At 44.9% G+C, this 11,147-nt stretch overlaps 1 protein-coding gene across 1 annotated transcript in view; it reads left to right on the top strand.

The window, feature by feature from the left end:
- Positions 1-494: 494 nt before the first annotated feature.
- Positions 495-11,147, top strand: part of SLC6A5 (solute carrier family 6 member 5) — a 32,164-nt gene continuing 21,511 nt past the window's right edge. The window contains exons 1-8 of the mRNA XM_067295541.1: positions 495-674; positions 1,924-2,062; positions 3,498-3,629; positions 4,031-4,204; positions 5,316-5,457; positions 5,868-6,000; positions 7,494-7,628; positions 9,940-10,043. Of these exons, the coding sequence (XP_067151642.1) occupies positions 1,993-2,062; positions 3,498-3,629; positions 4,031-4,204; positions 5,316-5,457; positions 5,868-6,000; positions 7,494-7,628; positions 9,940-10,043 (890 nt within the window). The 5' untranslated portion in view covers positions 495-674; positions 1,924-1,992. The remainder of the gene's footprint in view (positions 675-1,923; positions 2,063-3,497; positions 3,630-4,030; positions 4,205-5,315; positions 5,458-5,867; positions 6,001-7,493; positions 7,629-9,939; positions 10,044-11,147) is intronic.

Genomic DNA, 11,147 nt, shown 5'->3' with positions numbered 1-11,147 from the left:
CGGAGCACCTCGAAATTTGTCGACACTTTTCTATCTTGATTTCCTAGCGCAGGCCTTTTGTGCACGGGGAAAGAAATTCGTAAAATCTGTGCAGTCTCAACAGACCTTTTTTTTTTATAAAATATGTGACGTCGTTATTTTAGGATTACGCCAGTCAAAGGGATATGAGCAAGCAGGTTGTCAGCAGTTCTGCAACAGTTGCTCCTGGACCAAATGAAGGTGCGGGAGTCGTAAGAATCAACCCCGAAAATGAGCCGCAGAATGTCCCATCGCAAGTCCCGGCCCCGATGCCCAGGCTTCCCCGACCTCTCTCTAACGACAACAAAATACTTCCTTCTGAAGAAGTCAAACCAAATGATTTTGAGAGGACCAAAGTCGGGACCTGCACCCCAGTGCAAGTCAACTCCACCCTCCGGAGGGAATCTATAGAGACCTTTCCGTACAAGCACGCCCCTGGGGTAGGAGCCGCCGGGCAAGCTGCTATCCCTCATTGCAAAATTCCCGCTTTGCAAAGCACAGACGGGGACGCTAACCTAAACCTTAGTAAGAGTACACTGGAGCGAAACAATGCCAAAGGCGCCTGGGTGACCTTGAGCCAGAGTACCGTGGTGTTGGGCACAGATGGCAACACTTCTGTTCTTCCTGGCAGAGTCGAGGGGGTAAGTTGGCTCCCTGTACTTTTTCTTTTCCCCTCCATCTCGTGAAAGTAAGAGATCCTTGCCATTCAGCACCGATTTGGGGCTGAAGATCTAAAAATATAAATTGGGAGCGGTTCCAGAACAGGTCGGGGTTGGGGCTGTGCGATGAGGGGGGAGGGAAGAGAAGGGAAAGAGTGTCACAAATAAGGTGGCGTACTGCTGGCGATTGCTAATAATGCAATATCAGCATAAACGACGATCAATAGTTGCCAGCTAGTTCCAATGTGCGCACCGAGCCGTGCTGGTCAGTATAACCGAGGCTCCCTGGGATCAGTGCGTGTGCACGTGTGTGTTTGTGTCTTGGGGAGCGGAGGCTCCTAAGCTCGTGACCTGAGTCTGTGCTAAGGGAAATAACAAAGTAGGACATTTCGAGGTAAGTATCAGTTACACTTATCTCTTCGCTCCAACAGGAGAGTTTGCACCTATGTTACAAAGGCAGGCGGTTGCCGGCCTGGGCCACCAGCCGGAGGCGGTACGCGTGTGCGTGCATCAGTTCCGCCTCGGCGCGTGGGTGAAGTCCTTTCCCCGGCATCAGATGCGAAAGGATGTCCCTGCTGTCCCCCTCCTCTAGTCAGTCAGGCTTGGTCGGTTGCTCAAGCCCTGGCGGTTGAATGCCTTGGAGCCTGTAACCAAAAATAAGGCGAAATCGATCAACCAACTCCCCGAGCTGTCAAACCCTGCCAGCCCTGTCCCTGAGCCCCTCCTCCCCGGGGGGGGGGGTAGCGATCTCGGGGGTCACTGTCCTCCCCCTCCCCTGCGGCGTACAGATCTGGGCTTACCCTAAAGGGCGGGGGGGCGAAGGCAGCTTCATTCAGTAAAAGCATTTTTTTACGTCCTTTCTGCCGGTGCCTTGTGCGCCTCCGGGGAAAGGGCCCAGGCCTTACTGGGGAGAGACAGATCCGTCCAAGGGCGCCCTGCGCGCTCCCGCTGCGCGGGGGGGCCCGGGCCCGGGGGCCGCCCCCGCTGCCTGCCGCTGCCGCGGGAGCAGCCTGAGAGGCCCACGAACAAAAGCCCCCTCCCGATTTCTGTGGCAGAAGTGCTCGCCAGGCGCCCGGGCTGCGGCGGCGAGGGGCGGGCGCTGCAGGAAAGTCCCCCTCGACGCTGCCGCCTTCCCCCGGCCGCTCGCCGGGTGCCTGCGGTGGGCCGGGCGACCCGGGCACTGCGACGGTTGTTTGCAAACGTGGCTGTTTTCCGACCTTTCTTTTCTCCCCTCTCCCCACTTTAGGAAGACGATGTAGGGGATGAAAATAAAGCCCGAGGGAACTGGTCTAGCAAGCTGGATTTCATCCTCTCCATGGTGGGTTATGCAGTGGGGCTGGGCAATGTCTGGAGGTTCCCGTACCTGGCCTTTAAGAATGGGGGAGGTATGCTGGCTTTTTCCTCTCTCTCTTCCTGCAGTACTGTACGGGGCTGGGCCGGCCCTGCCTCGCCGGCGGGGACAAGCACAGGGAAGCGGCGGTCGGCGGCGCTGCTCGCCCGGCCGGGCAGGCAGCAAGCCGCCCCGCTGCGCCCAGAGCCAGGGCGCCTCCAAACCACCAGTGATTTAGCTAGGATCCTCGCTGGGCTTTCTGTAAAGAGCTGATGGTCAGATACGAACGTAGGAAAGTTCCGAAAAGATTTAATCAGAAGGTAGTGCTTTTCCTAAAAACACCTACGACTGGTGCTGGCTGGAGAGGAGGAAAACGAATAGGTTCATGGATTAAACCTGGGCAGGGTGGCGCTTTCCCAAAGGCGCTCCGGCCAACTCCGTCCTCCAGTTTAAACGCAGTCAGGTCTGAATCCGCAAATTGTGGGCCGGGGAAAGCGGATGGAGGAGAGGGAAGAAAGACCGAGACAAAGGACATTTGAGTAGAGACATATGTTGTTTTGAGCAGTTTGGGGCATTTCTTTCAAACCTCTCAATGATCGATTGAAAAAAATATCATTTGAAATAGAGCGAATTCTTCTCAGCAGAACAGAGGAGAAGAAAAGTTGAGAAAGGAGCCATGTCATTAATAGGTTACAGGGGAAAAAGAAGTTTCCTTGCAAAGATTCTGTCAATAGAGGCTCTGATTAAACTTCTGACAACCGGTGGGTGCAACTTTATTCCACCTACTGCGGCAGTAATCCTCCCGGCCTCTGAAGGTGATATAGATGCTGTGTTCATTTAAAATAACAGTTGCGCAAGTACTGTAAGAGCCATTCCGCGTGAGAGAGCTAGCGGTTTACAAAATGATTGATCTTTTAAAGAAAAAAAAATGGTAAGGTTTTATTTTCTTGTATAAATACGAAATTATAAAGGGGATGTGTTTTAGAAACGCTCTTCTAAAGCATCCGTTCTCCTCCCGAAAAATTCTGCCTCGAGCAAATGCTGGAAATGCAGAAACCCCCTCCGTCGTCGAGGAAGGAGCGGGGGCACTGGGAATCGATGACAAACAGATACTTTTTAATAACTGCAGCTCTTGACTAAATTGCCCTCAGTACCAGAGGCAGAAATCCTCCCAGCGCTTCTGCGCCGGAGACCCCATTTCGGGCCGAGGGGCGCGCTCCCAGCGGGAGCCGGAGGGGGGTGCCGGGGGGCGCCCGCGGCCGTGGGGAGGCGCTGCCCCGCGGAGGCTGCGCGGGGTTTTCCGCGGGGGGCCGCCCGCCGCACCGCACCGCACCGCGCCGCGCCGCGCCGCGCCGCAGGGCATCGGGCCGCGGGGAAGCGAATTAACTCTGATTGAATTAATGAATCCGCGCAGCCCCCGGCGCCCCTCCGCGCCCCTCCGCGCGCGGTGACTCAGGTTGTTCTCTCTTTTCTCGCCCTCCTCCCCCAAGGTGCGTTTCTCATCCCCTACTTGATGATGTTGGCTCTAGCGGGGATCCCCATTTTCTTCCTGGAAGTCTCCCTGGGGCAGTTTGCTAGTCAGGGCCCCGTGTCTGTGTGGAAAGCCATCCCCGCCTTGCAAGGTGAGAGGCGAAGGGGCGCCCGGGGCCCCGTTTTGGGAGCGTGCCCCGCAGGCCTCCGTGTGCATGGCACTGCCGCGCCGGGCACGGCTTGAGCGCCGCAGTCTCCCCTCGCCCTTGAGCCCTCGCTGCCCAGATGCCCGGGCGCCCGCGGCCGCGCAGCTGCTCCCTAATCACAGTTTGCACCGCAGAGCTCCCTGCGCGCCGCGCATCGTGACCAGCGCTCGGGGCATGGCTTGCACGTCCCTTTTTTTTTCCTCTCGGAGACGCACTTTGTGACTGCCCCAAACGAAAATGTTCCTTTGCAGCGACCGTGACTCTTCTCCTAGGGCTCGCTGATGCTCTACTTCTATGTGTAATGATTAATTGTGTTATTATCTCTCCCTCTTTTTTTTCCCCCTTAGGCTGTGGCATTGCAATGCTGATCATCTCTGTTCTAATAGCCATATATTATAATATTATTCTGTGCTACACACTTTTCTACCTTTTTGCATCCTTTGTACCTGTGCTACCTTGGGCTTCCTGTAATAATCCTTGGAACACGCCAGACTGTAAAGATAAAAACAAACTTTTATTAGGTGAGTTGGGGCATCCTTCGCGGCCGTGTTTTGTTTCCAGAGCCGCCTTTGCTCTCCGGCCCAACTGCGCTGCTGGGAGGCGGCAGCAGAGACTGCGGGTGACTCTGGTGCCGAGCCGGGTGCCCGGCCTGCAGGAACTATCTCTTCACAGTTAGTGTGTAGAGGTCTGTGCTGTGCGGCCTTTTAAAAATTTATGTATTTATTATTAATTTTTCTCATCAAAGCTGAATGTGACTTTTTAATCCGTAATACCAAAAAACAAGCGTTTTTCGACTAAAAACTCTCTGTAGGGGACAAAACACGGAAGCTCGTAATACGGCTAGCAACCTCTGGTTTCGATTGAAGACAACTTTTGGGCTTCTGGAAAGCTTATTCTTAATGAAAAAACGAAAACTGGTTTTGCAAGCGGCCAAAAACGTATAACGACCTGAAAAGCGGAAAATTAAACCGCCCCCCGGCAGTGCCGGAGCAGCAGCGTCAGGCGCCCTCTCCCCGCGGGAGCTGCGTGGCGGCGGCACAGCGGGGCGGCGCCGCGGGCTGAGAACTGCCGCACTCGGCGCACCCGCGGCGGGGCCTCGCTGCGGCCGCCGGGGAGGGGGGTCGGGGGGGGCCCGCTGCGCCCCCGCAGCTGGCGGAGAGAAACCGCCGCGAGCGGGAGCCTGGTTGGGGGCTGAAATCCTGCTGCTTCTTTATTTCGTGTTTTCAGTGACGCCGTTTCCTCTTTGCAGCTGAGCTTGTGTGTATCTCTAAATGTTTGCACCTATTTAGAAAGGAAGATTATGTATAAGATTATATACTGGACTCCTGAATTGTTTTACTATCTTTGCCTGGGATTAACTTTTGCTTGCCTGAATTAGATGCTCACCCATACCATCTGTTCTCTCTGTTTTCTTGACCTTTTTATAGATATTTCTGATAAAGGGAAGAAATCTGAGAAAGAGGTTTCAAGGCTTAGTGCTCTGAGATGCTTACAGCTTTTGTAAGCAAGGAGTTACAGTGACTTAACACAGAAGTAAAGTTTAAGTAGTAATATAAAGCATGACACAATGCTTTATATTATCATTTTACACCCAACCAGTTATTTCTCCTCTTTGCTTTAATTTCTTCCTAGATTCTTGCATTGTTGGTGACCATCCAAAAATACAGATCAAGAACTCTACTTTCTGTATGAGTGCCTATCCAAACTTGACTATGGTTAACTTCACCAGTGAAGGAAACAAAACGTTTGTCAGTGGAAGTGAAGAATACTTCAAGTAAGATCTTCCTTTGTTTAGAAATGCTAGGTTACTCTTTCTCTAAAATCTGCAGTAACGGACACAATAAATAACTGTTTGGAAGACTAGGAATACAATATCTAAGGATCTAACGACAGCATGTGATGCCTACTTATGCATACAAACAATGAAAGCTAAATTTCTAGAGACGTGTTATTTTTGCTCTGGTGCTTAGCACAGCTGGGGTGCTGGCCCATGCTTGGCATTTTTATCTGCTACTGCAATGCAGATAAATAAAACAATATGTGGTGCGCTTCACTGGAAGTTTCTGGAGAAACCATTCAGAGCTATGAAGCAATACAAAGTCTATACCGTAGGAACTTGCACCGAATTACTGTCTGCAGTTTCTGTCATTATTTTTTTTATTTTTGCCTTTTTTTGATTCTTAGGTACTTTGTATTGAAGATTTCAGCAGGGATTGAATATCCTGGTGAGATTAGATGGCCCTTGGCACTGTCTCTTTTCCTAGCTTGGGTGATTGTATATGCCTCCCTTGCTAAAGGAATCAAGTCATCAGGAAAAGTAAGAAAAATAGTTGCTATCATACACTTGCAAGAATGCATTGTGCTGCTTTAAGTGATTGATTTTCTTTTTTTAAGGCAGTAAATCAGTGAAAACCATTTTCAACAAATGACTAAATATTAATGAAATGTTTTTTTTTCTGTCCATTTATTCCTGTCTACCCAAAATAGAGAAAGCTAATTTTGGTTCAGTGTTTGTTCCCTAATCTTCAGTAACTTTAAAATGAGCCCTTTAACTCTGCTCTGCAGTTGGATGGCAAAAAAGGATGCCTTGGACAGCCTTCTCTACTCTACGTGGCATTGATCAGAAATTCTGCAGTCTCCTCAAATGTCACTGCAACCAAGGAAATTAAGTAATATTTTTAAAACTGGAACCAAAATAAACTTAAATTGTTCTATGGTCAGCATGAGCAGTGACAGCAGATATCCTGTTTTCCTAAATATTTGTGTTTCATCTTCCTAAAACTCCTCATTGCGGTAACCCAGCTCAGTATGCTAAAAAGACTAAATAAATAAATAAATATATATATATATAAAGCTGGAGCAAGAAAACGTAGATGTTTCCTGTTATAAATATAATGGATACACAGAGGTAATGCTTAGAAAGAAATTGATTTTATTTCCTTTATACCAACTGTATGGAATTTACATTCACTGTATGAAACCTGATCAGAGTAACTCCTTGAAATGCCTCTTGAAGCAGTAAGGAGAAAGTTGGGGAGGCAGCAGCAAAAGTCACTTAAACTCAGAGGATTCTGGTTGCTGTAAGAGTAAGGTTAAAGCGTAAAGAACTTTACAGATTTTGGCTAGAGTGTATTGCCTAACAGGTCATAATTTAGCCATTGTGTTTGATCACAAAGAGAGCTCTGCTCTGGGTTAGATATTGCTAATTAATAAACATTAAACACATAACCTCATTAAAATGATTATTAGGTCTATCTGGATGTTCCCAGGACCTTTTTGCATTGGGCCCATAAACATTTTCATGGTACTACATAATCATTAAGAGGTACAAAGAGTAATAAAAATTCTGCAGACTTAGTGGACTATGGAAGGATGATATGGGAAAAATCTGAACTTGAACTGGTATAGAAGGGCATTGCTCATTTCATTTCTATGGAGCAACCTATGTTAGCTTATTCTAGGCAATGATCAGGCAACATTTCTACCTAGCTGTAAATTCCTATTGTTTTTTTCCAGGTTTTCTCTTCTGCTTTTTCTTTCCCTATAAATCTCCCTAGAATCTCATTTATTTTCACTGTTACTGTTGAAATTATTCCTGTTTCTAGTAGCAAGAAGAGCTGTAAAAAATGACAGCTCTGTCAAGTTTCTTGGGAAATAACCCTGCTGTCTGGCTAGTCTTATCCCCTGGCTGTTGCCTCTGATCACGGGTAATTGCTTTTTCCAGGCAATAATGTAGTACTTGCATTTTTTTTCTCTCTTCTTGCAGAACCAAATAAGTCCTTTCAATAAACTTTTTTTTGGTCTGTTCAGGTGGTGTACTTTACAGCTACGTTCCCCTATGTCGTTCTCATCATCCTTCTAATAAGAGGAGTAACCCTGCCAGGAGCTGGAGCTGGAATCTGGTACTTCATCACGCCAAAGTGGGAGAAGCTAATTGATGCTATGGTGGGCTTATTATTGCACTTATAACTCTGACAGGATGAATAATTCCGGCAGATTTATTACTTAATGTCTGTTGCAAACATTTTCCATGTGCAGTGGCAGTATTTTCATCTGTGAAATCTTGTTCTTCATCTGACATGGATGTTGTGACAGCGGGTGTTTGTCATTTGTGCACATGTACCTGTTTTTTACCTATGTTATTACAAATAGGATGCTTGTTTCATATTTAATATTTCACCTGAATCCTCCAGATGAGCTTGCAGAGTAGATGCATTTGGAAAATGGGGAACTCAAAAGGAAGTATAGATTTTTATATGCTGATGTCTGAATGTATCTTGCTTTTACTTGAACATGACATGAAAAGCTTGACATGAAACTTTAAATAGGTAACATAGAAACCTAACTGCATTTCTGTAAAAATGCTCTTGAAATGCTCAGAATATGTGCATTTTACTCACTGTTCAGATAAGATTATTCTGAAAAATGAATCTGAGACATTAGATTGGGTTGTAAATTTGATTTAGTTTAATCTAACCCCTGCCAACAGCATATGTAAATATATAGAACAGTTGTGATCATTATCCTACCTGTGTTATAAGAAACAAGACCCATTTTCTGTGTAATAGAGGTCGGAATTAAGGGGCTTGGTACCTAGCTCTGCTTTTTTAGAAAACACTGTCTGTGTGATTTGGAACTTGAACTCTGCTGTCTCCCTTATGATTTCAGCTGATATCTAAAAAAAGTCATTTGTTGCTAATTAACCCAGTAAAACATGTTCCAAAGGTATGCATGGATTTGTATTTGTATACACATGAATCCACACAGGTATCATGTGCTTGTCTGGCACAGCACCTGAGTGTCTGTGTGTCAGTCTTAAGGGTCCCTGGAGAGGACTCTGGAGACTGAATTGAAACCATAGCTGTGAGTTTGTTCTCTTGAAATTTAGGAGGGATTTTTAGCAACACCTCGAGAAATAACTGACTTTTCCAATAAATTTCATCATCTATCAATAACAGGGTCATATCACACTAATAGATTGAGAATTAAAGCTGGAAACAGTTTCCCGGCTGAATTCTGCAGATCTTCATTTCCTTAATATCCTTGAAAATATTGGGTATTTTAAACTGTTAGTGCTTGGAGTATTAAATGTTTTGTAAGCAGTGCAGAAATTTATTTTGCATTAAGTATGAGCATTTTGGATCCCATATTGTGCAATAAAGGAGGTGAAAACTATTGCCTTTTAGCAAAATGGGGCTACCTGAATACGTAAGTATCTATCTAACCCTGGATACCTGCTTGATAATATTTAGGTGAGCTTCTGTTTTTAATTTTCTTTGCAATATAACATGAATTAACAGCTGTATATTGTGCTCAGCCAGATGAAGCAATGGCTGCTTGGTGGCTGATATATCTTTTGAAGTGACCTTTAAGTAATATCTTCAGACTGGTTAGTGTGGGTAGGTATATCTATATATCTGTGCACGTATGTATGCATCTCCGTTTCTGCACTGTAGATTTTGGTTGGCTGAAAATCAAACTTTCTAGGACGGCTTGTAAGTAGAAATACCAATGCGTGGAACATTTTGTAAGTCCATATTAAGCAAGCCCAACTTTTTTGAAATTTAGTCAACTTTAGAAATGTTATGTCTAAATGCATTTAAGGTTTTGAAGAACTGTGAATAGGTTACAGAACAAACAATACTTGATATTTTTTCTCTAAAACCAGAAATTTTGCCTGAGGATTTCTTCTCTTTTGATGCAAGGAAACTGGGCCCAGGTATCTAAATGGCCATAACTTACATTATGTTGCTTGAGGTACACCTTATGAAGGAAATTTACCTAAGCTTTAATGTAATCTCATTCATAGGATGTACCTCAAGCAATACTGAGTTTCTTGCTTTTATCAAGAGATGAAGTATTATTTTGGGCCAATGGTAGATAAACCATCAGTACTGAATATAGATTTTTTTCCTTTTGATTTGCATTTCCTTTGCTGAGTGTACTTAAACTGGTCTGTACCAAGCAACATAGCTCATTGAATATTTGTGCCTTCTGTATATGGCAAAGGTTATATTGTCTTTTTAGATTGGCTAAACAACAGTAGTACTCCTAAGTCTAATTAAATCAATTAGCATTAAGTATTTCAGATTAGGATTTTGCTCTTAAATGATATGTTATTGACATCCATTGCTCTATAGTTCATTTGAACTATTTATGTGTTAATTCCCTAACAGTAACATTTAATAGTGTTATTGATTTTTCCAAAGCTCTTCCCTGAAGCTGACAGTATTTCCTCTCCTGTCTTTTTTTTAAGGTTTGGAAAGATGCTGCCACACAGATTTTCTTCTCCTTATCTGCAGCATGGGGAGGCTTAATTACTCTCTCTTCTTACAACAAATTCCATAATAATTGCTACAGGTATGTGAGAATGAAATCCATCAGTCTTATTAAAGTAGCCTTGTCCAAAAATACAGTCATCTTCCAATTTGCAGAAATCTGGAAAGAGACTGGAAAGAGTCTCCACTTTTTTTTCTTTCTTCTCCCTGGGTTGAAATCTATTAGATGAGCCGTAGGCTTATTTTAGTCCCTATTGGCTATTCATTTTCAGAATCAGCAGTTTTAAGTTGAAAAGCAATGTGTGAAGCTGTCAACAGCTGTGAGCAATGTTAAGAAACAAAGCCAGTTGGCAACCTCTACGGAAGAACAACCCATGTGTAGAATGAGCTGAAGTTTGCTATTGTGTGAGACATGCAAGAGTATAATATGCAGTTTCTGTGTATGTGATTCTTGGGTCTCCTAAGGGATATTATTGCTTTTCCAATTGCACTTATCCTGGTTTTGCATGCACAAAGTTATCTCAAGTTGTAATATTTGAAATAACTTTTATTTGAAATCAGTGAATACATTATTTTTGCAAGAAAAATCATTGCTCTGTTGGCATAGGATAGTTTTTCATCAAAAAGTGTGCCAAAGAACACTTGCAGATGGAAAAATCAAAAGTGAGTGGCATTAGTAGAACTGCTAATCTGTGTGCTCTCTATTGTCCTCACTCCCTTACTTCACTGATATTTTGTTGTCTTTAGAGCCAGTCTGGTTTCTGCTGAAGCAATCCTTTACTGATTCCTGTAATGACTGCGGTCCCATTCGGGACAGCCTCCAGCATGTGCTTACCAGCTGGACAGGGGCTGTCCTGAGGAAACACTTCAAAACTTTCTTGATTCAAGACTTGAGAGCATGTTCTCTTTGGGATTTGAACCTGCATGTCCATGAGTTTTTGAGTACTTGCATTTTTGCTACTGTATATGGAACAGATACTTCAACACCTTTAGAAAATGTGGATCAGGATTTCTAAAAAAGAATCCCCAAAATGTTTCCAATTAGTTTTCAAAAGTCCTTTAATATATTTATCTAAAGATATGGATGAATATGTAACAATGCTGTGCGCTCAGCTACTCTTATCCTGCAGTGTTTTGGCTCCTGCTTTTAAAAATGCTTGTCCTTTGCTTTGATTTGTTGCTGATG

Source organism: Apteryx mantelli, chromosome 4, assembly GCF_036417845.1.
Source record: "Apteryx mantelli isolate bAptMan1 chromosome 4, bAptMan1.hap1, whole genome shotgun sequence".
Taxonomy (NCBI): domain Eukaryota; kingdom Metazoa; phylum Chordata; class Aves; order Apterygiformes; family Apterygidae; genus Apteryx; species Apteryx mantelli.
This window is presented reverse-complemented; position numbering and strand designations above follow the sequence as displayed.